This window comes from Acanthaster planci, unplaced genomic scaffold (assembly GCF_054643075.1).
Source record: "Acanthaster planci isolate LZ-2023a unplaced genomic scaffold, COTS_SCS Contig1, whole genome shotgun sequence".
In the NCBI taxonomy this organism is placed as follows: Eukaryota; Metazoa; Echinodermata; class Asteroidea; order Valvatida; family Acanthasteridae; genus Acanthaster; species Acanthaster planci.
In genome coordinates, this window is record NW_028257625.1 from 595650 (window position 1) to 622466 (window position 26817).

Genomic DNA, 26817 nt, shown 5'->3' on the forward strand with positions numbered 1-26817 from the left:
TGCCTTGATGGAATTTAAATTGATCTCCCTCATAGTGTCCATTTTCATCAGGATGCCAAACTGAGTGATGCCTCAAAGCTCAATTTGCTCTCTCTAGAGCGAAATAAAACTTATTGAAAAGATAGCTTTAAGACCCATGTTACAGGGTCTTGTCAAATTTGGTATTGATGAAATGTACTGCTCCTACTGGAGATCAGAAAGGCATAAAAGATTGTTAATGTCATTGAAACTAATTTTCTAAGGAGTTGAATAATTGATGCTGTTTTTGGCGTATACAGGTGATCCCGACCAGAAGCCTTACATAAGCAGTGATGCCGACATGACCACCATGCCCCTAACGGGCAACGAAGACTGCATCATCATTGCCTGTGACGGGCTGTGGGACGTGGTGGAGCCCAAGGTCGTCTGCCGCATCATCCAGGAAAGTATCAACGGGGCCAGCGACATGGACTCAGTGGCCCACCGGCTAGTGGTGGAGGCCAAGACCAGCGGATCCAATGACAACATCACCGTGCTGGTGGTGTTCCTCAACCCCACCCAGCGAGAGATCAAGGACGAGGAGGAAGAGGTTGAGATGGACGGGGCGGCTGACCCGGAGCAAGTTGATGAGAAGGAGGAGGGCAGAGATGAAGACGAGAAGAAAGGGGATGGAGACGAACATCAGGACAGCATGGATTCTGAATCGGGCAGCCAGGATCCCCAGTCAGGCAGTCCAGATCCCCAGTCAGGCAGTCCAGATCCCCAGTCAGGCAGCCCGGATCCCCAGTTGGGCGGTGGGGACAGTACGCATGGCACCAGCCCTGCTGAGCCCTCAGACTCTGAAACCAATACAGACAATGACAATCGTTCCAGACGGGGAAGTGACCTGACAACTCGTCGCCGTGCAGGGTCCCAACCCACCAGCAACTTGGCCATCGGGAGCAGCGTCAGCCCCAGACAGGGGGAGGGGAAGCGCTTGGAAGCCCGGCGGCGATCCGGCTCGGATGACTCTGCCTACCTGTCAGGCTCCTCCCCTCTGGGCTCTCCCTACAGCATCACCCCCAAAGCCAAGAGCAGCACCCCCAAGAAGTCCATCAGCATCAATAGGCACCAGTCCTTTCCTTCATCGACAAAACGGCTCGGTAAAAACACCTGTCGAATTCGCAAGGCCCGTTCGGTAAAAACCACCAACAAGACCAATGCAGCCATCAGTGACCTGGTCACACCCACCTCCAGTTTAGAAATCTCGTCGCAGGTGCAGCAGAAGGAGAACAACGCCAAACGGACTGCACCCGCCCTGTCCCACAAGTCCATGCCTGTCACCATCAAGCCCAAATCAGTGCAGGGTGCCAAGTCCATGCCGCGTCAGTCCGAAATGGTGGGAATGCTGAAGAACAAACCCAAGTTCACCAGCAAAAGTCGCTTTTCAAATCTGGACCCCTAGACCTATTTGGTCCCCTCCCCCCTCCCATTTGTCTGTGCACCCTGTGGCCTCCCAAAATCTGGTGTCCTGTCTTCATTTAGAGGTGTCCATTTGTTTGGCAAGGTTGTGGTGGTGAGGTTCCGTGTCCGGCCTGGAAACAGTGAGGTGGCGTGTCTGAAACTGCTTGTATAAAAGGGTGTGTATTTGTCAGGAGGGTTGGTCTTTGACTGTGAAGGTGCCTCATTGGTGTCATCACAGAGGCTCCCATCTCATGAAGACTGCCGTCCTGATCATAGCACCTGGCTAAGAGTTGACACATGAGTGGGAGACAAGGTGTCCTTGCAGATGATCACTCCTAATTCCCAGGACTTCCTTTGAGACAGCTCCCTTGCAACCCCCAGAATCCAACACAATCTTGGTGTGTCCTGATTTTGGTTGAAGTACACGTCCTTGCTCTTTACCAAAATCTAGACATATCAAAGACCCATGTATAAATAAACATAACAGTGTCTGGCTGGGACAGTCCCAAACCTACCAAAATACTACATCAAGTACAGGCACTTCAAGTGGGCAGAGTAGAAAATCTGCGTAAGATGGATGTACTCGGGCGAGATTTAAAGAGGGGACAAAACTGTTTTGGTTGACTTCTGGTAAATTGGATCCCCGACTTCTCCAAGAGGTGTTCATGTATTCATCGTTGGTGGGACCTGTCATGAAATGATCATGTCTTGTGAATGTTGAGGTGCCTTTTTATTTTCCCAGTTCCTGTAGGGGATAGGAGCCAGCCAGTGTCACATGGCTGATCAGTTAATCTGTTGGATCCTAAAATGGACTTAGTTTTGCCACCTGACAGGGTGTAAAAGGAAGGATCAGTGTCTGGTAAGATCAGATACATTCACAGCGGAGTGAAGTGTTTCCTGATATAATACAAAACCCAAACGGTCTGATGTTACATGTTGCACAACTCTTTATGGAATAGTTATATATTTTTAGGTGGATGTGCTAATTTTTTTTTTATCGGTAGCAAAAACACAAGAAATTTAAAAGTGTTTCCAATCTTCGAATAGTCGAAGGATCACATTCCAAAACTTGACAAAATGCACAATTTTTGAAGAAACATTCAACGAATACATTCGAGGTATTTCCATATTGCTAAATACTTTGATATTTTTATCTCGCAACTGAAGCAGGTGTTTTATTCTTGTGTTCCTTTTACAGATCATTTTCTTAGATGGGTCCAAGGTCTTACACTGTGTCAAAATTACCAAGGGATTATTATACACGTCTGAGGCAAATAGCTGTATCCACTAACCAGTGGCTTTCATAAACGTGCTATGAACAGTTGTAGCCAACTAATTTAGACATGCTCACCCAAGTTGTAACTGAGCCCATCACAAGTCAAAACAGTCCAGGGATGTGATTTCTCCGTTTTTGTCCCGGTATTTTGGGCCTCAAAAGTCGACCCTCGTGAATCGCACAAAACCGTTGAGAAAATCAGGGGGGGGTTACAATATGCTAATTAAATATTCATATCACGCATGCATGCCAAAATGAAACGAAGAATAGACTTACATGTACTTGTTTATTCTTTCTTCTCGAGGATCAGACACGTCGGACTACCTCGTACGTCTGCGTTATATTTACAAAGTACACTGTACTTGTATACAATGTACTGTACTTACAACGTACGTTTGGATTTCTCACATGTCCTCATACCTGAGAACGAGGTTTTACAAGACTGGTATCTCGCGGGCATTATATGTGAGTAAAATGTGAGACCTGGCGCTCGTATCGAGCCCAGCTGCGCCGTACATACGCACACTGCTGTGTAAACCGTACGCACACGATTTGACTACACACACTTATAAGAACGATGGCAACACACGCATGCTTTGTTGGCTGCAGGCTTCTCCCATAGAGACGCATGCTTTGTTGGCTGCAGGCTTCTCCCATAGAGACGCATGCTCCGTTGGCTGCAGGCTTCTCTCATAGAGACACATTCTCAGTGTTGGTCCGAACGTCGGCAGGAGTAGTACGGTTCACATTGTTTATTTTATTCATTTTGACATAAATGTCACGGGTCATGGAAAGGTCGTTAAGACCCATATTCAAGCCACTACCCCGTAAAATACTAATATAAATTTATATAACAGGATAAAGAACATGAGAAATTAACTGTGGATAAAGACAAAGAGTGCAAAATCACATTAAAAGTTGACAAAAATTTAAAAGTAAATTGCAACAAAACAGAAAAATGAAGTAAAATGGTGAAAAACGGAAAAAAAAAAACGTAGTCATTAAAATATACGAATAATTAAAACCATAAGCAGCAATCCAAGTAACTATAAGAAAAAAAAACAAGTAGATCATAAAATTAAATGAGAATTATAGAAAATATATTTTAGAATAAAAATAATGCAGTAAAAAAGGAGAATCTAAGCTAAAAGGAATTTAAAAATGAAGATTTAAAAATATTTAGGGAAGTACTGTTAGCAACATCGTCAGGGATGGTGTTCCAATCATTTGTATTATGGATATAAAAAGAATTCTTAAAATAGTCGGTTTCTGCCAAAGGTACCTGTACTTTCAAGGTGTGGTCATTTCTGGAGATTCTATTGGCAGGATTAAACATACAAGTTCTACCAGTATCGGTAAGGCCATTCATAATTGTATATGCCATAACCAACCTTGGGTACCTTCGTCTGTCCTCTAGAGATGACCCTCCAAGTTCTTGAAGTAAAACACTATAATCTGTAGTCCAGTCCCTGCCAATCCTTCTGGCTCCGCGTTTTTGAATTCGCTCAAGCCAAACACTTTGGGTTCTTTAATAGGGGTCCCAAGCCGTGTGCGTACATCCACGTTGCATTCTGGGCTCGGTACATGTACCACTCTATGTAGCCTAGTTCCTGCAGACATTGAATGCGGTATCGGTAACGTAATTCAATTGTTTGAGGATCAGACTAACATATATTTGTGCGGCCTCGCGTATGTGTGCGTGCACATTCCTGGTATCGTACCATGCGCAGATGTACAGTTGTACATATGCGTACGTGTACATTTACAGTACGTCAGAGCCAACATGACGCTCTCCAAGTTCAACAGGAAAATTCTCTCAAAGGAGACTTGTCAGTAAGAGAGCTAGATAAACACGTCACCCATAAATGTAAATGGAATCGGTCAGGAGAGCATGCCATGGTGGACGGCCTGAAAGTGCAGTGAAGCCAGTGTTTTGTCAAAGCAGCAAATCGCAGGAAAAGTACTCTGTGGAGTCGTAGTTATTTTAAGCCCTGTTTTGTTTCTGTGAAACTTTTATGTGCAAAAACAACTTTGAAAAGTTCACAGTTTTTCTGAAGAGTGGACTGAGATCCTTGAACAAAATAAAATAAGAAATAGTAATGTTTGATTTGTCCACAGTTGCTATAATTCAATACAAAATTAACTTCATAAGGGGCAGTAATTTCAAATCTTTTTGCTTAAAACATGCCCCAGAGAGGCTTAGAATTGCGGGCTCCGGACCCCACACCGTAATGGGTCACTTCGCACTCGCAGTTTCAGGTATTTTTACAATCCTCAAATCACATCCCTGAGTTACAGAAATTGCAATCCCCTCCATAACGAACAAAGGGTGAACAGCCGTAAAAAAGTGCCTCGGATGAGGTTCATTTGAATGCGCAGAGAGACCAGACTTGTGCTGGACTGTGAACGGATTGGAATAGACTTGCCAGATATTAAGTACTGGATCCCTGCGGACTTCTGTTAAAACTTGGCATGATGGAAAATGGGCTGCTTTACAGCTGCGGCCTTGATTTCTGGCACTGGGATGCTGCAGTGGAGAAGCTGTAGCAGCTTACAAAAGTCAGAGACTTAGGTTGTGCGCTACATAACACAACGAAAAAATCAATCAGAACCGTGGAAATGGCATTTTACCGATCAAATTACTTTAGTGCCAACCCACTTACCACTACGTTGAAGCCTGACGGATGGAGCTTACCAGAGCCCTAAAACAAACGGAACTCAGTAGTCCTCGTCAGTATTTCCCCCCACTTACGAAACATTATTGAATTTCAACAGCTCGATGCATAGAGCTTCAAGCAATTGCTTTGTTCTTACCTTCAAAAGGGCGAATCTTCATGGTCCGAAGGTCCCACTACATGTACATTTGAGGGCCCCACCTTGTCCAAAAAAAGAAAAAAAAGGAAGCACCCTTTCACCTTGAATTAATCCCAAATACCCGTTAAATTAAATGTCTTCATGGTACCATATTTCTGTTCCTGCTTATCTCCATTGTATGGATACTCAAGTACATGTAGTATTACACAAAAATGTAACCTATTTTCCCTGTACATAGGCAGCCAGCTGTTCTGGTGTATATTCAAGAATTGATGGAATTTACTGAATGAATGTATTACACCTGAAAAAAAAAGGAAACAAATTTTAATAACTGCAAAAGCAGAGTGGTCAAATATCAGCTCGACTGGCTTTTTTTAAAAACAGCAATAGTCACCAGAACAAGTTGTGAAAATTGTGTTTATTGTAAGACGGTGTGTGAAATATAGTCAGGTTTTTCCCTTAAGGACACTATGGTGTTTTATGGTATGGCCCAATGAAACTCTTGATTGGCTCTATTATTTCTGGAAGAAATGGTTGTACATGTAACTGCCCCTTTCTCCATCAATAACCAGAGCTATATAAACAAAAGACAATATTTTTATGCTGCTGCCATCTTGGTCTTGTTCACCGAATCCTTGATCAAAAAATGAGATCAAAAACTTGCTGTAATTCCTTTTCTACAGCCTCAACCTGAGGCCTCATGTCTTACTGAGGACATTTTCACATCTCCAGAAGGAATTTTATCTTGAAATTTGGAATGATTTAAATGTGATCAGACGTGTTCTCACTCCTTGGATTTAGTATGGATGCATGCACTTTAAATTATCATATAATGTATTCCAGGTTATGTTAGTTTATACAATTGTTCCTGAGTGGTTATTTAAACTATTCAGCCCCAAACTGGTGTATTTAAACTTTGTCGTTGGGGAAGGGGTGTAATTTTGTTCATTAAACTCTAAAGGAACAGTAATGGGCATCTTTGCCCACTGTGTGTGTGTGTGTGTGATGGTCGTAGAAAAGTGGTGGTTCTCGTAGAAAGTTCAGTCTGCATGTTAGCAGCGTAATGCTTGGTGACTAACTTTTTGTTCGTTTTGATGACTTCTTGGAAAGTCCCACTTGTTTTGACTGTTTTGCAGTTCATCCGTTTTGTAATATTTGAATGCGAAGGCCAGACTTACGGATCTCCAGTGCTCACCTTAGGAGCTGTGTTTTAAATACCTCCACAAATTTTGAGTTCAAATTTTTTTTCAGAATTAGTGGTGATTTTTCTTTCTCTGTGCTCAGTACAACTGGGTAAGATGTTCCACTTTTCTTGACAGAATATATTGTATCATACAATAAAGACAATGACCCTATACATTTTTTAACCCAGACTAAAAGTGTATATTCCCCCTCCTAAGCCTATTATTTTAGCACAGTATTTCACTGTGTATGAAATTGAGAGTTTGAACTCAACATTGTAAATGAATATATTTATTTTTATTAGCAATTTCTTTCTAGGGAAATATTAAGCTCTTTCGTGTCTTCAGATGTTATATCTCTGAAACATTTCCTAACTTCTGAAATGTTGTTACTGCTCAAAATGAGACATAAAACAGTGTAACTGCTTTTAAATTACATGCATTTTCAAACTTAATTGATGATTATAAGCGTCAAAGAGTAACTGTAACCATATCCCCGATTTACTCAAGTCTGCAGTCACACAAGGAGTAACAGGAGGAATACTGGAATGAAATAAATTATAAATACAAGGTCATCACAAAATCTGCATGGTAAAAACAGCCACCAACAACCTTGATTCTTGTGCAAGACTTTTTATATAACCTGAAAGATGTATAAAATTGCTATCGAGTTAAGATAAAAGAAACTACGGTTGTCTGTTGGGTTTGTTAAGAAAGTACACCTGCCCCTGTGGAAACTTCATTTCTCAAGAAATTGACTAAGTTGTAAATAACTCTGTGGATGTGGTATACTTGTGGTGAAATGTACAGAGGACTAGCAGAATGGCCAAGCAGCGGAATTATTTTAGCCTACAGGCCAGTTGGTACTCATAATTGAAATGCAAATGCTAACTTGTGATGTCACTGCAAATACTGGTGCCCCGGATTCCCCAAAATCTGAAGACCTTAAACTTGGCTAAATTTCTTTGCCAGGGTTGTGTGATGTGAAATGCAAGTAACACCTGCATTTTTTTTTTTGAAATGGAAACCGGCCATTCAGCCCTGGTGAGAGAGATCTAAACTGCCAAGACGTGACTGTAGAACACGAATCCTTCAAATGTTGTGAAGTACATTTCCTTGCAGTGTACATGGATATACGTATGTTAGGTGCAACGGTTGGATCTTTGTGATTGGTTGATGGTGCTGTAGCTGCACGGTGCTATCAACCCTGACAGTGCAGGGCGGTAGATCAGACACATTGATCTGCTTATCAATTTGTCCTGCAGTCCTGTTGAATACTTCTTTCTTTCCCAGACGTGGCTCTGGAAGTTTTTCACGAAGGAAGTTCAGTCCAAAATTTCCTGCTGCAGTTGATTGATCACGCAAACGGCATGCCAGCACTACCAACCAAAAGTGTGTTCCCGCGATTGCACCTATCTATTTCCCTGATACACGTATCTAGGTAAGTCAGCCCTGTAACTCCTGGCTTCGGATTTCTTTGTAGAATGATTCTCAGACAGAGAGTCGACTAGTCAACTTGATTGCTCTCCAACTATCCTAAATTGTATCCGTTTTATGTGCTTACATTCAGAGACGTATATACATTTTTGTGTCCTGTTGTTTCAGTGCAATGGAAAAATGAACAAGAAATGCTGGTTTAATTCCTCGTATATTGGCAGTGTAGTTTTATTTTAGCAGTTGCTTTGGATGTTTTAAAGTAAAAAGAAAGGCAAACTAGAATGTGACCCATATTGTGTTGGAGCTAACAAGTGTGAAATAAATACATTAAAACGGAAATCAGAAAATGTGGTTTAAAAATGTTATTCTTGTGTAAAGTCATCTCCCCTGCCGTCGACTTCCCCCCCCCTATTGTTTCCAGGGAGCTGATAAGCGTACCAGCCTATCATTACGAGGAGAAGCAGGCAGGGTGGTTTCAAGGTGTACTGGGATTAGTGGATTGATGACTACAGGTATTGGACTTGGGCTCGGAAGACAATGTACGTGTATATGGAAGGGTGTGTCGCCCACACAATTTGGTTTTCCAATCAGTAGTGCTCGACCATTTTACATACAATGTGGATAAATCCAGGAAGATGAAAGTATGATTGAACATCGGACATGTTCTGACCGTTTGTGTTGTGTGGCCACACAAAGTGGATGACACTTTGTACACGACAGCTCATCTGACCTTGATAAATGACAGACTCAAAACGGACCATGACTAAGCACTTTCTGTATGTAATTCTACCGTCTGGAACCAATCAATGCACAGTGCCTCTGCATACAAAGGATAAAAGCTGCAGTGACGTCCTCACAGGTAAGTCCATTACAAGTCCTTGTAAGACCCAACAAGTAACATGTCCTCAATGGTTTATCGCCTGTCCTCTCATCAATGACAAACCATTCAATCTCCAGTCAAGGTCACAAGCTATCCTAATTAATTGGACTTGACCACAAATCTGCGATGAACACACCTGAGCGTTGGGACACGACACCAGTGGCTTTCAGGTGTCCTGAGGTAGTTGGCACTTTTATCCTTTTCTTCAAGCCAAGGGAAAAAAGTAAGTATCAAGTTCCTGAAAGACACATTTGATGGTGCAAGATTCCTGAGGCATTGATTCGAAAGCAGAGTCATGCGACCTGAATGCGTGGCAAGATGCTGCTCAGCCGTCCATCAATCTTAAGTTTGGCCAGCTGGTCAGCTCTCGTCGGTCCAATGTTCACTATTCCTAGAGGTTTCTTTTGCTCTTTTGCAGCCAGTGCAAAACGGAATCCGGAATAGACCTGCGGCGAACAGCAAGTAAAATAAAAGGAGTGCATGGTTAAGATGTCAGAAAAATAAGTGTCAGTCGGTTTAGTCTGATAGATTTCTGTCTAACACTGTCGGCACCAACCTCGAGAGATGACCCTGCCACCAGAACAGCGTCAGCCTCAAGCAACCGGGCAAAGGCCGATTCCCTGATGTCTCGCGGCACGTTGTCTCCAAAGAAGACGAGGTCTGGTTTCAAGATACCATGGCAGGAGCTGCAAGAGGGAACAGTAAATCCGGCTACCGCCTCATCTGAGAGAACGACATCACCGTCAGGAGCGATCACCTGCCAATAAGATGGGTACGTGAAAAGAGTAAGAAATGATTTGGGCTTAATCTTTAAGCTTTCCCTGCTTATCAATTTTGATGAGTCGTGGCTATGATCAAACAACCAAATATAGACCCAAAGCATCTTTGCTTCATAGGCTCTTGGCACCATTGTTAAATAGGCCCAAGGCATCAGTGTTCCATAGGCCCCAAGCACCAGTGTTCTAAGGTCCTAGGTTTCAGTGTTCTGTAGGCCCTAGGCACCATTGTTTCATATGCCCTAGGCACCAGTGTACCAGTAACCATAGGCCCTAGGCATCAGTGTTCAGTAGGCCCTAGATACCAGTCTTTTGTAGGCCCAAGGGACCAGTGTTACATGTATGTAGGCTCTAAGCACCAGTGTTCTGAAGGCCCTAGGCACCACTATTCTGTAGGCCCAAGGTACCACTGCACCATAGGCCCTAGCTGACAGTATTCTGTAGGCCCAAGGCAACACTATTCTGTAGGCCCAAGGCACCAGTGTACCATAAGCCCTAGGTGACAGTATTCTGTAGGCACTGGTGTTCCAAGGTACCAGTGTTCTGTAGGCCCTAGTGATGCATGTTAAATCTCCGTGATGATTTGATCTTAGTGTAATCATTTGATCTAATTTGCCAATGGTTCCACCATCAGCCAAGTGATTTTTCTTTCTAATTCACATTTGTGAAAACTGTTTCAAAAAGGTAAGTAAAGTTGGAGATTTTATAACGGATCAACCAATCACAGGGCCAATCAGTTGGTCATGCAGAGTAGCCAATCATAGCCAGCCATTTAGGAGATATGGAGACAGAGAATGTGGTCAAAAAAACGATATCTTTGTATGCTTTCCTCTTTTACCTGAGATTCTACACTAAATTGCGGGTTCATCTCCTTCATGCGTTTCTGCAGCTTGTCTCTGGTAGTTTTCTGTCCGCACGACAGACACACAATCCACGCTGAGCACCCGTGCAACTCGATCACCCTCCGACTCTGGGCCTTGGTGTGCAGTGCGTCCACATTCTGCGTGACTAGCCAGTGCACCTTGCCGGCCCGCTCCCACTCTGCCAAGGCCCAGTGGGCAGCGTTGGGAAGGACAGAGCTGAACTTGGGCCAGCCAACAAAATTTCGGGCCCAGTATCGCCTCCTCTTGGAGGCACTCTTGAGGAAATCCTGGTACTGGATTGGTCGGCTGTCACTCCGGGCATACAGCCCCACACCCTCGGACCTGTAATCAGGTATCCCCGACTCTGTCGATATTCCAGCTCCAGTCAGCACGAATAATCTCTTGGAAGCAGATACAAAATCTTGTAGTTTCTCTAGAGCAGCTTCATCAACTGGAGAACTTTCTGGAACACATGATGTTTCTTTAACCACACTGTCGTCATCTGGCTTGAATATCTGAGGCTGTGTGGACAGGTGTTCGATATGTGTTCCAGATGCAATGGTTGCAAACATGACCTGTTTCAATGGCACCTTAGACGATTTTAGAATAAAATTACTCCGTCTGCATGGTCTGTTAGCTAAGGAAACTACATGTAGAATAATAGCTGCCATTCTGCACCGGCTTATGTTGGAGATAATCAGTTTCTGTAGAGATCAAGATTCAGAGTTCATGATCAGAACTGTGTAACAGATAAGACGACAAATTCTACATGGTATCATTGTATTTACGCCGGGCATTGTCAGCGTCAGGGATTGGGTGAGCGCAAACATCACTTCCAAATCATTGCCTACAACAAACTATTTACGTGAGCCTTCACCTTCCTACTTACGGATAACAGTTCACTGTAAATTTACACTCGTTACACGTAATTCTCTTGAAGCATATTCTTATATTTTGTCTAATAAAATGCCAAATTTCTCGTTTCCAAATGATCACAATGTAAACATCTTTCTTACGCAACTTCACATTTTAACTATAGAGGGCGCCTTTCAAAATACGTGGAGGGCGCAAAACTCGACTGACCACGGTGCGGTGGTGAGTGAGACTCGTCATAAGCTTGTCGTGTTTTAAGAAACAACCATTGAATCAGATCTACGGACTACATTTTTTGGGGAGACAATATATCGCTCAAAATCATTCTCATGAGTTGTGTGCAGAGAGCTTTAGGGATTCGATTGCTCTTTCGATGTTTTTGGGAAGAGTCGAAGTTGAGCTTGGGCAACTGCAACTTCACGTCTAATGCATCTGCAACAAGTGACACGAAGTTGGCAGGTCATAATTTTGTCATATCACCGTCCCTGCACAGTCGATTTTGGCAAAGGACGTCTTCTTCGGTATGCCAGATGGCTCGATCAAACAGCACTTTGTCTAAAGGCATGGATCTGAAGGAAGTTCTGCGCATTCTCTATCGGTTTGCGCCGTGTTCGCTCGCCGAAGATTGGGACAACGTGGGGCTGCTTGTCGAGCCCACGCCCCCGCATCAGGTGACGACGATGTTCCTGACCAATGACTTGACGGAGGAGGTTCTGACGGAGGCGATTGACAAGAGATCAGATCTCATCCTGGCCTACCATCCTCCAATCTTTGTGCCTTTGAAGAGATTGACCATGGCCAACGCGAAGGAGAGGATCATTGTCCGAGCTATTGAAAACAGAGTGGGCATTTACTCTCCTCATACGTGTTACGATGCCCTCGAGGGTGGAGTAAATGACTGGTTGGCTGAAGGATTAGGTACAGCATTGTTCCTGAAACACAAATTTATAGACAGCTTATCTATCAGCAAGACATGTTTTGAAATCAAGATGATTTTGGATAAGTGATCTGCATGATCGCCCAAACATTCTGCAGATTGGTCAATTCTGCATGAAATGTCCAACTTCTTTAACTTCCCTTTTTCAAACAATATTTCACAGCCCTGAATCAGGAAAGGCGATTGGCTGATAGCGTAATTATTGACAAGTCACGCACTAAGATCAACCAATCGCGCAAAGTTTGGGCTATCTTGCATATCCACCAATCGCGCAGAAAAATACCTGCCAAATTTTGGAGTAAGGGGTTGGTGGATCTGCACGATTAGTCGATCTGGCAGCACAATCTCCTGGTGTCATCTGTCGATTGTCTTTTCTTTTGGGTGTATTTTTTTGGGTACTCACTGCAGGGGCACGCCACAAGATGCGCAGGTGTATACATGTGCGTTTGACGCAGAGCACGCTGAATACACGCAACTTATTTACTCCGGTATGTATGGTCTTTGCGTACGCACAGAATGCGTGCAAGAACCCGCTTGTAATCACCTGTCTTTCTTTTGCCCATTGGGGGTGCACTTCAGCTCGGAGCGGATTCAGAATGCTATAGGGTTGTCTGAGGGGCATGGTTAACTCACAAACAGCCAGTAACAGGTCAATCAGCAGCTCTTGAAGATTTTTTTTTTATGGGCATTGAAGCATCCCGTCTTCGGTTGAAGAGAGCCATGTCGGTGGGGTGTGTTCATTTTGTTGCTTGTGACGCACACATCGACGTGACATAACGCACGCAATTAACAATCATTTGTGAACCACCAAAGTGCAGTTCCAACCAAGGGAGCCTCCGTTGGTAGGAAAATTGGCGCCCTCCCTCGGTCTCGCTCGGGGCAGAAAGGGCTAGAGTCCACGATTTTCTGCAGGACCAAGTGACAGCTCAGCACAATCGACTGCCCAGTGGCCGCATTGTTTCACAGCTGTTGCAGTAAGCTCGTTTGTTCACGTCAGAATTAGAAGTCACACACCGTGGCACCGCTTGCCACGCAAGTGTCATTTCAGGGGGAATTTGTATATATGGTGATTGGCCTTTGTGTGTAGCCCGGAAATGAAAAGACCGAATTTGCATCATAATCACCAGCTTCACAATAGTCCCCACTTCGAAAAGAGGCAACGGGAATGTGGAAGTGTGAGTAGAGCCGCATGCCACCGAACAATGAGCCTTTTCACTGTGTAAATTAAAGTGTGCAGAGCACGCAGGGCCACAAACCGAGAATTTGCGGTTTGGCAGGTGGCCTTCATGGCCAAGCGAGGCTGGAATTCTTGGAGTCGGCTTTCAGAAAAAAGTTCCAGTCGTCAAGGGGTTAATAGAGTTAACTTCTTCCCTTGCCTCAAGCAGGTACGTGCAGCGTGGAACCCCTGACTACCTCTAGGAAGCCCTTAGCCAATGGATGGACCCATAAGATAGAATACCTGGAGACCGATTCAAGCGCGATGTCGCTCCTACCAGATTGGAGTGGGTCCATCTCGCCAGTGACAAAGATTCAAACCACAACGGGGTAAACAGGAATATATTGTAAATCCTTCCCAGACTTAATTGTAGAGAAACAAGTTTAAAACTTACCTCTTATCAATGCTTTTGGGGTAACAATTTGACTTCATTTGTTTAAAACACCCCTCTTGCCATGTTATGGTATGTTCTGGTCGCAAGCAGTCGTAAACAATCGCTCTGTATGTGGAGATCGGAGCACGTGGCACGTACTGGGTGAGGTGGTGCAAGCCAGTCAGTGCTTTATCAACTGTTCAAGGCCGGTCACGTGACACACTCTGGACCAATAAGAACGCCTGAACTGTCTCATGGTAGTTATGCTCATATTTTAAAGTGCATGCATCTTTTTCTCCCCGCAGGATTCAGTGCGTAGTTACTTGCAGTGAACAAGGGCTTGTGTCAATCATGAAAAGTATGGAAGACCAGCCGGACATTAAGAAAACTTTCCAGGTCACAAAACTGGAAAAGGTAAGTGCTTCCTTAGAGCGTCCCGAGATCAAAGACACTGATGTGGGTAAATCTGGAAACTGCCAACGCAGTTGTAGAGTATTGTTTTGTTTTCTTTAGGTGAATGGTTTGAATTCCGTTTGATTCCAGTGTTTGTCATTCTTACATTAATCTTTTACAACTTGGTGGTTGTACTCTTGAGTACTCCGCTTGGGAGTTTCAGTAAGAGGCCTTGGAGAGTGGCTTACTTCGAAATTAATTCTTTGAATTTGTGGTGTTAAGAGCATCAATGGTATCTTGAGGGAGTTTGTTCCATTTTCAAACAGATCTTAGTAAAATGGAGTTCATATAGCAGTTAGTTTTAGCTGCAATATTTCAGAGAGTTGGAAGTTATTTCCTCTTCGAGATATAGGTATCTTTGGTAAATAGGACTCTAGTCTAATGGGTAAGTAAGTAAATAAAATAAATCTCAATTTCCGTGGTCCAGAATACCAACAATTTGCCGTAGGACAAATGTAGGAAACTTGTTCTTGAAGTTTGTGTCACATGTGTTCAGCAGCAGGTTGACATTGGATAGAACGGTTCATGTCAGTTCACCCTTTGGAAAAAAGTGTCATAAAAACAGAAAACCCCCAAAAGAGCCAAGAAACCAAGATGTCAAGTATTAATTCCAAAGAGAATTTCAGACTTGATGGTTTAACTTGATTGTTTCATTTTCAAAAATTTCCAGCAGAGTCCAGCTCTAATTTTTGAGGGCTTTGATTTCGTTAGAGGGCAAAGATGGTGTTGGAGCATTCTGTTCACTTTTCATAGATTTTAAACACTTCTAAGGAAAGCCCAGAGGAATTTGGATGTGTTAACACTTCCCACTGACAGTATTTTAATAAGTTTGTTATAAAACATTACATTTTAGTAGAGTTTGCACTGTATTGTCTCATTTTGTTTCATTGGTTGTCGTTTTAGCTACCAATTCCAGGTACTGGCACTGGCAGAATGTGTAAGTTACAAAATCCTGTTCCTATGGCAACATTGGTACAACGTGTCAAAGAGCATCTCGGCCTGCAACATGTTCAGCTAGCTCTTGGAAGTCAGAAATCACAGGGTATGATTGTAAGGTTTTTTTTTTCTGAGAAAGGCAGATTTATACCTTACCTCTCACCCTTCCAGATTCTTTGAAAAATCCACAGAAAGTTTTTGGAGGACGATGTACAATATAGGAAGGCAGAGCCCAGCCACTGTTGCTTTACACGGGGCTTGGTGCCCATTAAAAGTGGAAATGCAAAGAATATGCCTTTAGTTTCCCAAACGGGGAGAATTTTAGAGGGTTTAGGAAAGTACATTTATATTGGCCTTGCAAAAGTGCCTCAGAAATTAATTGGACTAAAGCTTAAACCTTAAACCTTAAGCTTTCCTCTGACATATGAGCTCCACTACACTTTGGCAAGAACCATAAGAAATAACCAGAAAGAACTAAATAAAAGGCAGTAAGAATGGAAATTCACTGATTCATTTCTCTTCATCCAACAGCGCATTCAGCGCCAATCACAGGATGGAGTGATAATTAACAAACGATGAAGAAATGTTCACTTAAATATGCCAGGGAAAACCCGGGGAATCAGGTAGGGACTGAAAACTCAATCCACCTGCTGACCTTGGTGGTATTGGAACCCGGGCCACTGAGGTGAAGGCAAGCAAAGAAATACTCTACCAGCCTGACTCCCCTCAATAATAAATGAATAGATCTGTCATCTTTGCCCATTGATTTTTAATTTCTCTTCGTTTTGCTTGCTTATTTGACATACAGGGCCCTTTTTTTATTTTCTCTCTTTTTTCTTTTCTTTTTTTCAGACTCTGAAGTCAAGACTGTTGCCATTTGTGCTGGTTCAGGGGCCAGTGCCCTGCGCCGGGTACCAGCCGATGTTTACCTCACAGGGGAGATGTCGCATCATGACATCCTGGCTGCTGTGGCCATGGGAACCAGTGTGATCCTCTGCAACCACAGCAACACCGAACGTGGATATCTACACGTCCTCGGGGCAAAATTGACGGACCTGCTAAAAGGGGCCGTAAATGTTGTTGTATCGTCTGTCGATGCAGATCCGTTAAATGTAGTTTAACATCCAGTCAAACTATTCAACATTTCCACCTTATCTTGTTGGAGTAAGAGAAACGCTTGCCATGAAATATTGCATGCCAAAATCTAAACAGCAGAAATGAACTTTGATTTTAGAAAACCTTATCTGAAAGTCCTAACTTGTTGAATTGTGCTTCTCTTACCTTCTGACGGTTGAGAGGGGTGTATTCTAACCTTCCCCACCCTAATCCCGAACAGATCTGAGACACCCAATGCCAGATGTTTATTGCATTTTAAGTTCATGTGTTTTCCTTTCTTCCAAAGACCAAATTTAGACTGGAGGAACCTTTTCACCAACTGTTGCTTCACAACCAAGCACATCATCCTTCCAATCTGGTGCAATCAATTTGTTTAAATACAAACCTTTAAAATGCCCCTTTGTGTCTCAGTCAACCAGATTTTCAACTTTTGTTTCACTAGTTCAAAGGGTATTTTACTGCCATTTTGGTTTTATGTTAATGAATATTTCCATATTCATGAGCAAAACTGTGATGTCATCCCAGGAGGAAAGCCTCAGTGTTACATTGGTTTGTGCCAGTGTAAAATTGTATCTGTTTTTGTAGATTTTGCTGGACAAAAGTTTTCCATCTTTGCTGATTCATTGCTGTGTATGTGCAAAGCAGTAAGCAAGCATCAATCCCTTAACCAGTAAATTCTGGGTGCATGGTTTGAACAGAAAAACCTACGCACTGAACGTTTGTCTTACTTGGATGACATCACAGCAACAGTGCCCTCAGTTGTCAAGCAAATTCACGATTCAATGCATTTTGTTCAAACAGCAAAACAGTAGAAAACAGGAATGTAAAAGAGTTTTTATTCATTGAAAACTCTGTAAAAGTTGCAGCAAAATTGCATCTAAGGGAAATTCACTGTAGCTACACTTGAACCACTGCATTCCCACTCACACTTCCATTTAAAACCGAAGATGAAGTGTTTGGGGGAGAGACCTCCATCCTGGCTTGTTACAGATAAAAAAGACTTCCAACAGTTTTCATCAAAGCATGTATCACAAAAGCTTGATCATAGTTTTACACTTCATAGTTTAAGACTACTGCACCGGTTGTGAACAGTCCTAGATTAACAATTTCTCTGAATAACTGCATTTGATACTGAACACTATTATAAGATGCCTTTTACCAATTTTTTCTGTACCTAGAAATATTTTCTCAAACAATTCTATCACTTCAGTCATGTGAATTTTTCAAAATAATTGTCTGCTTGAGTGGTCATAAGCTGTATACATGTACCAAAAATGTAACTTTGACCTTAATTTTATTGAAATGACAGAGCCACTTTGCAGGTCCATGATGTGGAAGACACAGAATAAACTTGGGAATTACCAAGCTTCAAACAAAGTTTTCAGTTTCTTAAGTGTCTAGTTTTAAAAAGCTGAAATAAGTTTGCAGGAATCATGATCAAAGCATCGGAATGAAGAAAATTATGATAAAAATTGGAGTTAATCGATCTCCAACTGTGGATGATGGTAAGGACCTATAGCCTGTATGCAATCAAATTCACTGAACACCATTCCCGAATGTACTGTATTTATGTAATCGAAAGTACCACTGACTTTTAAGCTTTATTTTCCACGCCCCTTTCTTTAAAAAAGTTTCCCTATATTATTAGAAGTATCTCTATTGATGAAATGAAGTTTGAGCGCATTCTGCTGATGAACTCGAGAGGAAACTTCTGGTCGTGTTAAAGAGCGCCATCTGTTGTTGTGCATGTTACGGTTGAATGAACGACTTCACGAGTCTAAAGTGCCGTGCCCACAAAAAGGGGGCGGGCCACTCGCCTTGTTAATATTGTTACTGTACAGAGGCATACAGAAACGACACGGATTACTTTCCACTGAGGTTGCAATTGATAAAACAACATAAAACTGAAAAATTATTCCTTTTTTGTCATAAACGAGTTTACTTTTTATGAAATGGAGAGTCTGACAGGTTTTGATGGGATAAAGTTTGGGAACCTTAGTGAAAATGGAAACACGCAAGTTTGGTTTTCGGTAGTGGTCACGTGATCCACCTGTTTCCGAAGTGAATTCCTTCGTCTGGTGCTTGCACGATTATCACTAGCAGTGCTCTTTATGTGTTGCAGGTACAAGTACCAGACGTGATACGCTAAATGTAATTTGAGTGCGTGACTAAACACTGAAACTCGTGTGATATAAATCTATTTCTCTGAGGAAATACATCTCTCATTACTCACGACTGCACGAGGGAAAGCTTGTAGAGAGAAACACGTGCTTGTAGCTGATAGCTTGGAACAGGAGGACACCCGATAATGGATGATTTAGGTGAGTATGCTCATATGAACACGGCTAACTGCATTCTCCCTGCACAACTGTAGCACTAGACAAGCCTACCGCCTAGCGTGACTAGCACGTAGTAGCAGTGACAAGCCACCCAGGCTTTGAGGCTAGGCCAGCACATGTCACAGCAGGCGAACTGCCAAACTCGGCCTGCCGTTGTGTGGTGATACAGAAATGTCCAGATCTATTCACATTATTTGATCATTATTTTGTGGGCTGCTGGAGCGAGACAAACAAGAATGTTCACGAAGAGAAAGCTGTATCACCACAACTTGGCTTAGGCCTAGCCTAGTCCGAGTAACTTGGACCCCATATCACCTTTTTTAACATTTGGACATACATGGTCGGGCGATATGCAATAGTAGGGTCCAAGTACCTTCCAAAGCCTTTTGCTTCAAAGTTCCATTAATTCATTTCCTCTTCCTACCCCAAGTCAAAATCCTCCAATTCCAAATTCACCTCCAAAATGGTCCTTAAACTGTTTAAGGTGCCCGGATTAGGATCAAGTGAGAAACGGAGATTCCAATAATGAAAGGGTTTACTCACATTTGGGAAGAAAAGAGAAATTTCCCTTCAAATCGAAAATGGTCTTGTCGTCGAGCGTGATGTCGCCATCTTGTTCAGATAGTGATTTGAGCTGAGCTGTATGTTAGTGTCTAGGGGCAATGTCATGGCGCGGCGGACCATTCACAAAAAGCATGCCATGTCGGTACACGGGAGGCGACAACTGATTCCTGAGCATTGTATGTCCGGTGTACAGTTTCGATGTGATCACAGCTAGTTTTGTTTGGTGCGATTGGCCAATTTGCACAATCTCCTGACCTCTCAAGTCTCATTGTGATTTGTCAGTCCTATATGAAATCCGTGGAAAGAGTTCCATACATGGACATCCTGATACCTTGTGACACTAGTCTGAAAATTTTCAATTTTTTTTCTTACCATTTACATGATTTAAAGCAATTTTGATATCTGAGGATTAGAGGTGTCTGCCTAAAATTCAGGGGATTGCCCATTTTACTTGTTAATGTGGAGTGCCGTGTGGCCTTGTGGTAAAGAACATTGGATTTGTAGTCAGCAGGTCAAGCCGCAGATTGCGGGTTCGAATCCAGCCTGGGGTAGGCCTAATCTGCTAATGGTGCGTGTGCCCCTTGGGTAAGGCCCTTTGTCACTCATTGCTTAGTCCCCACCCAGGAGTAATTGGGTGCCTGTGAGGGCAGAGATGGTTATTGTGGTTGATTTAGCTGCTTTGCGCTGAAATGGCTTCATGGAGCTGTATACATGTACTCCTCTGGGAACTGAGTGGTGGGCATATTTAGAATGTTTCATGGGCCCAATCAGGAGGGGTGATAATTGAAAGCGCTTTGATCTCACTTAAAAACATGATCTAAAAACCTGTGCCAAATTCACAGGCGCAAGTAGGCTAAATCAATGCTCCTTATTCAGCAGTGGATACCTGTATGGTTTGGGTGATCGAACATGTCAAATGATGTGTACTGGTAGGTTTATTTGTATTCCTGGTTTAAAGAAAATAAATGCATATAGATAATTCCAGAAATGAGGGGTCCAAAAGTGTGACATTTTCGTGTCCCTGTTACATCTGACCTTTGTTATTTGACATGGAAATATCATCGGAATTGATTTCAAACTATTACTATTTATTTGGCAGGTAATTTGCATTCATTCATCAATGTTGGAAATTAGAAAAGGTGTTCTGAACTTACAAAATCATATGTCAGATGTGACAGGGACACCCAAAAAATGGCCCCCTAATTTCTGGAATTACCCATATACCGGTGCATGTACAGTACATAGGAAGTTAGCATGTTTAAAAAATGAAAACACTCGTCAGTCTCTGAACTCTGAAAAGTGTACATGCGCTGTTTTTTTCATGATACAGAAGGAGGATATTCATTGCTTTGTGAAGTCAGCCAAGGTAAATTTATTAATCAGCATCGATACTGCATAAGTTGTGAAATGCCAGAGGTCTTTGACTCAATGCATCTTGTTGCAATAGTATTAAGGCTGGTTCATACTCACTGCGGATTCACTGTGCACGCAGCGCGAAGGTCTATTTTGAGGCGTCTGCAGTGTGTGAACGAAAGTGCAGTGCGTAATGAAAATGCACGCCCTTGCACGCAGTTTGTGAAAGTAATGAATAGTGCGTACGCACCAAATGTTTGCTTATTCGGACAAAATGAAATTTTTAAAGTTTTGTCGGATACGCACACACAGCCGAGACTTGAGAAAAGATGAAAGTGCGAACGTCAAATACGGCGTTCACGTTACGCGCTGCGTGTGTTCAAATGCAGCGAGAATGAACCAGCCCTTACTGTACACATGCAGTGTATTCGCAGCAAACGTTGTACACTCTGCTGCATTGTGAATTTTTTAGTAGTCGTTTGCAGACCAAATCAAGCACTAGTACTTGAGACTCACCAAAAAAGGAAGATTTGTCTTGTCCATAATACAATCCTGCAGTTTTTCAAGTTACGTTACATGTACATGTATAATCTTCCACAGTCGCCATTAGAGTCCAACATATCCATTGATGACATGTACCGGTACATGTTACACACGACACGTGCATGTACATGTATACAGCACATACAAGTACATGTACATGTACTTGTACATATGTAGGATAATGACAACTGCAACCACATATATACATGTACATGTGCCGGTAGATATCGGTTGTCATCTGTTAAGCTGAACAGAAATTTTATTTTGCATGAAATTTGCACCCTTTTTGTTTACTCTAATTTCAGTCGGCCTTCTTGATAACACTTGGCATTGGGGAGGTGTACCAGTGTGTTCATTTTCAATGCAGATTTTTTGCTCCTCAGCGACATAAACATGACATTGGAACTGTGAGTTGGCAGGCCAACAACTTACTCTTGGATCAGCTGATTTCCTTGTGTTTACAAATTTCATGTAGTTACACATACACTGCATGATATACCGACATAGTATACTGCACATGTACGTACACTGCATCAGTGCACACCAAAATGACCATTAGTACAAACTACGTACAAGTGCATAATGCATGTCCATTCTGGAGCTTGGAATTTCCTCTTCTCTTCAGGCTTCCTACATGTACATGTAGCTGCATGCATCATTGTTTGTGAGAGGAACAAGAATTGTTGGAATCTTCAGATAGTACATTGTATTATTTTTTGGATGCATGTACAGTATTGTATATATGCATTATGTATTTTTTTTTATACTAACACACATGTAAGAAAATGTTGGGGCATAAGCCTTTCACAGACAGTGTCCTACAGGGACTTTGTTCTGCCGTAGCACCCCATTTTTCCAATGCACAGTTTCTGTAAGTGCTGGCGAATAGAGGGATCTCAATACGACGCTTTTAGCATCGATCTGCGCACTTCCGCGTTTGAAAACGAGGCTGCATGTGTCAGCTTCAATTCTTAATACGCTCAGGTGATTGAAAGTAAGGAGTTAAGACACAAAATACATAAAGGTACATGTACATGTATGTTAAATTCAGACTTTTCAGGCTGCAAATTTTTATTGAAGAGTCTTTCAGAATGACGCTACACGTGAAATCAAAAGAAAAAACAATGGCAATTTACAGCGAACTAACGTACCTGCGATGGCGGTGTATCTTGTGCAGTGAGCATGGTTTAAACTGAAGTGGTATCACACTTACGAACCGGGCATTGCATGTACATGTACTGTGTGGACTCCACGGGCATGCTCGACGAAGTTCAACACAGAGAACCTCGGTTTCGATGCAGATATGTGCAGACGGCGCTAATGCGAAATCCATCTATTGGAGTTGCCATTGACATTGTTTGTCTGCATGTTTACATGTAGTTTCTTTATTGCCTAAAAGTGCCCTTTTGGGTGTAAGAAAAACTATTTGCCTGATTAGATTGCTGATTTACAGTACATGTACATGTACTATGTGAAATGGCATAATGTACATGTACATGTACAACGTATGCTTGTACAGTACAAGTATGTGCATGTCTGTTTTGCTGATGGCTACTATACGGTACATTGTACATTATATTGTACGGTATGTGTATACTCCATTTTCATGTATTTTTTTGCCTTGTGCATGTTGTGATGCAGTGCCAAGTGCATGTAAGCATTATTAACTGTGCATTTTCCTTGATGGTTTGTGGAACCAGATCTTGCACTCAGAGTGGGCACTGTTCTTATGACCATTTTGTCTGATAGTTTCAACCAAATGACATGTAATGCCAGCTTCCTACATTATCAACATTATTGTGCATGATATTAAGCACAACTATTAGAATAATATACCACTTTTAGAAAGCTTGCAAGTGGGTCGCTATCACAAATGAAAGTGCCAAACTTCAATCAGACAGTACTTTGGAAAATCCCGGTAAACATGAACAATGTATTAAGTGCACTGTCAAGCTTGAGGTTTACACGTATTGGTATCGGTCACGCCTCCATGAATCGATAGGGATTTACATTTCCATTGCACAATGCCATTTCCTTGAACTGTATCATAAACCCACATGTAGGAGTTTGGAAGGTTCGGAATGGTTTCTAGCAAAAAATACCCCGACAGTTAGAATTACATTTCTTTGGGAGTTGAGACTCATGTAATGCACAAGCTTGTCAGTCTTGTAGACCCCTAAGTTCATCAACTGAAAAATTGTATTCGTTGACTGCACGTAGAGGTGAGGGATCCCTACCCGACATTTGTAGTTAGTTGAGAAGAACCTGCCGTGCTCAGGTTTTGTGTACAGCGGCCCCCCTACCAGCATGTGTTCAAAGTGGGTCTGGGGACGGGGGGGGGTAGATATTGATGATTGAACTGTTGCCCCTGCGGTTTGTTACAATGGGACATTGTGCCTGCCCCGCACGCAAGGTTGTTGGCACAAAACCTGTCAATCACCCCTAAACAATGTGATAAATGCCCATGACTAGTCCAGACCATAGGCTTGTTGACATCATTCATGAATTAACTACCGGTACACCATAGTAAGCACCTGCACTGTTCATGAACCCCTGTACGTGCATGAACGTCTGAAGTTGAGATCGGACCAGAGATACCCCGTGTGGAAAAAAATAATGAAATTTAATGTTACTGCGAGTAAGTCTGGTCTGAGCCAATTTGGCTCATCAGGCCGGTGTTTATCTCCAGTTTCCTTGGCATGAAACTACTGAGAATATTTCTATTCCCCCTGAATGGGATGCCAGTCCATCGCAGGTTGCTTCCCCAGCTAATGCTGGTACCCATTTATACTCCTTGGTGGAGAGAGGAAAGCAGGGGTGAAGTAGCTTGCCAAGGGCCACAACATACTGCCAGCATCTAAATTCGAACCGCAAACCCTGTGATGGGAAGCCACCGACCCTAGCCCCTGGCCACATGCCCCCCTTTGTCAAATGAAACCTCAGAAAATGAAGTGTACCAACTGGTGCACTCTTTCAGTAATTGAACATTGCAGGGTGATGGCAAAATATTTGAATATAAAACTAACTATAAAAACAATGAAAAACACACCATAATTCAGCGAAACAAACAGCCTCAAAATGTGTTCATTGTTCACTTCATCATGGGCATGTACCGGTATGCTTGTAGGATATGCTCGAAAGTCAGCCAAGATTGGCAAAGGAGTGACCACGCTAGTTTTTTTTTTTTTTGTTGGCAAACGCAGACAAGAAGTAAACATGACCTAAATTCCACACCAGGCACAGGTTGGGCATTGTAGTGGGGCTGTTAGTGGCAGACAATGGGCAAATAGTTCTGAAGATTAAAAAATCTTTCAGTCATGGAACTGATTGCTACACCCACAACTTATATGAACCCACGCTTGCATAGCGTACTGTTGGCCTACATGTACAGTGTACGTGTACATGCACATGCACAAGCAGGTGTACAGTGGGTGTACATGTACATTGTACATGTACTTTGCTGTCAGTGAATTATTTGTAGGCAGTAACAAAGGTTGTAGAGAAACACCTGTACATGTACAGTACTATTCACATGTACAGTACTATTCACATGTACAGTACATGTATACATACAGTACATGAACATGTACACTGTAAAAGTTCCTATACAAAATTGTTCATACTGTTTCAGATTGTGAAATGAGACACAAAAAGTGAGCAGACATTATCAGCTCTGAATCTCCTGTATATGTACATGTAAGGTCACAGAAAATTTCACGTGCGTGCACACATTAATATAATAATGTATTCATGTACTGCACTGTTAAATTCTTATGTGTACACATACGTACATGTGTATATGCCTGAAATAGGCCTACGGGAATATACTGATGGCATCACAGTTGTTACATGTATATCCCTTTTCCTATGGAGCTTTCAATGGTGGTCAGTTTGATTGCCTTTTAACAGGAGAAAGAGCTAAAGAGCTAAAAAGAGATAAAGGCTCACAATTTATTATTAAAACTGCAGTAATCGTTACAGCAGTGCTATTTGTCCCTTTTTAAATTCATGGTAAGCAGTTACCGTATGTACCACTGCATGTACGGTAACATGCATATGTATATTAGCAGAGTTTGTCCATTGTCACTAGTGTTTTCTTAATTTGACGTCAACAGGTACAATCTCGACTGTACCCCTGCCCCCATCTAAATCCATCTGGCCCAAACTGTCCAGCTCTTGACTCACTCTGTTGTTGCTTCTCTTGAAATCATTTCTTTTTGAGAAGCTACAATCCCCTGAACTGTACCGGTACCTCACTTTCCTGTGTTGAAAGTGTTGATTACCCACATCCTCACAATTTCTCTTCCACTTTCAGAGAGCGTTAATTTTTCTTCTTTGTGTCCAAGCATAACGGAGGCTCATCCGGTGTTGGTAGTGTTACGCTGTACAACAGAGTTTGATTGCCATGATTTAAGCAAACTTTTTGAAAGTTTCTTAAAGTATCGGTACAGTGTACATGAAGAAGGGACCTCTGTAGGCTTCCGTGCCAAGTTTATCAGAAATTGGTTGGTCTTCTGTTCTGGAGGCAGGAAGTTTTGTCTGGGATCAGGAACCCAAGTGCCGCATATCCTTCCCGCAAAATGCTTTATATTTCCACGAGGTTCTTCCGTCCTTTGCCCAAAATATTCAAGTCATCAGTTGTCATCAGTCCGGCGAAGTCAAGGACACTGACCTCGGAGACTGTTTGTGGAAGAACCGGCACATCAGAGACCATTTGTGGAGGTACCGGTGCGTAGGTGAACGGGAAAAGGCTGCGGTCATGGGTTACCCGCACATATGATCCCCACATCATGGTCAGACTTACCATATCATGTATGGTACACACATGCTGGAATTCACTTTAAAAACTGGTTCCCACTTCCACCTTCCACGAATCAAGAGTATGATTGAAAGGAATGGGAACCGGTGAAGGCAAAACATATCTTTGCTGTAATTTGTGAATGTGCATGGGTAAATATCATGTGAGAACCAGGCATTTGTAGCTTTAGCATCCTGTCATTTAAATCATTTAGCATCTTCTCCAGTTAATTGTGCAAGGGGCCACACCATGTAAGCAGGATGTCAACATGTAATTGCATCTCTTACCAGAATGAAAATCGTTAAGAGCAGCATTGAACATTCCAGTTAACTCTCAATTCAAAAGTCACCAACTTTGTTTCAGTTTCAAATCATAAAGACAAGCAGCAAATACGTTTCCCAGGATTACTCTTTCCACCCCTTTTTAAAATGTTGCCAACGCATTGTTGAACTCTGAAGAAGAGGATTTTTTTTTTTATTTATTTTTTGAAATTGATTTGAATAAAGCCAGTTCATTTTCGATTTGACTTCACCGATTTGTCTGGATATTACATGTACCATATTACTACTGCTCTAGAGTGAATATTTAACTTCAGTCTTCCATGCTTTCTATGTATAGAAGGGACTGTATCAGGAGAAACAAAACTTGAAAATTAAATTTTGGTAGT

General features: G+C 42.3%; 4 protein-coding genes across 5 annotated transcripts in view; 3 read left to right on the forward strand and 1 right to left on the reverse strand.

The window, feature by feature from the left end:
- The window catches only part of LOC110986294 (protein phosphatase 1F-like), a 28590-nt gene extending 20113 nt beyond the window's left edge, over positions 1 to 8477 (forward strand). The window contains exon 7 of the mRNA XM_022248057.2: positions 279 to 8477. Within this exon, the coding sequence (XP_022103749.2) occupies positions 279 to 1423 (1145 nt within the window). The 3' untranslated portion in view covers positions 1424 to 8477. The remainder of the gene's footprint in view (positions 1 to 278) is intronic.
- sirt4 (sirtuin 4) lies at positions 8329 to 11677 on the reverse strand. The gene is made up of 4 exons (XM_022248040.2): positions 11539 to 11677; positions 10625 to 11353; positions 9567 to 9767; positions 8329 to 9456 (listed from the first exon to the last, which is right to left on the reverse strand). The coding sequence occupies exons 2-4, from the start codon at positions 11318 to 11320 to the stop codon at positions 9304 to 9306; spliced, it is 1050 nt and encodes a 349-aa protein (XP_022103732.2). The 5' UTR covers positions 11321 to 11353; positions 11539 to 11677; the 3' UTR covers positions 8329 to 9303.
- Positions 11678 to 11720: 43 nt separating this feature from the next.
- On the forward strand, positions 11721 to 17918 carry nif3l1 (NGG1 interacting factor 3 like 1). Its single transcript, XM_022248039.2, has 5 exons — positions 11721 to 12440; positions 13845 to 14004; positions 14354 to 14462; positions 15405 to 15543; positions 16290 to 17918. The coding sequence occupies exons 1-5, from the start codon at positions 11852 to 11854 to the stop codon at positions 16556 to 16558; spliced, it is 1266 nt and encodes a 421-aa protein (XP_022103731.2). The 5' UTR covers positions 11721 to 11851; the 3' UTR covers positions 16559 to 17918.
- A 757-nt stretch (positions 17919 to 18675) lies between these two features.
- LOC110986282 (leupaxin-like) overlaps positions 18676 to 26817 on the forward strand; it is a 36800-nt gene continuing 28658 nt past the window's right edge. For both annotated transcript variants that reach the window (XM_022248037.2, XM_022248038.2), the window contains exon 1: positions 18676 to 18874. In XM_022248037.2, the coding sequence (XP_022103729.2) occupies positions 18862 to 18874 (13 nt within the window). In that variant the 5' untranslated portion in view covers positions 18676 to 18861. The remainder of the gene's footprint in view (positions 18875 to 26817) is intronic.

Coding starts and splice junctions, on each gene's coding strand:
- sirt4 (XM_022248040.2), bottom strand. CDS start 11,320: ATGGCAGCTATTATTCTACATGTAGTTTCCTTAGCTAACAGACCATGC. Junction 9,768..10,624: donor AATTTAGTGTAGAATCTCAG/GTAAAAGAGGAA, acceptor TCTTATTGGCAG/GTGATCGCTCCTGACGGTGA. Junction 9,457..9,566: donor TGGCAGGGTCATCTCTCGAG/GTTGGTGCCGAC, acceptor TGTTCGCCGCAG/GTCTATTCCGGATTCCGTTT.
- nif3l1 (XM_022248039.2), top strand. CDS start 11,852: ATGAGTTGTGTGCAGAGAGCTTTAGGGATTCGATTGCTCTTTCGATGT. Junction 12,441..13,844: donor CTGGTTGGCTGAAGGATTAG/GTACAGCATTGT, acceptor TGCCTCAAGCAG/GTACGTGCAGCGTGGAACCC. Junction 15,544..16,289: donor TGGAAGTCAGAAATCACAGG/GTATGATTGTAA, acceptor TCTTTTTTTCAG/ACTCTGAAGTCAAGACTGTT.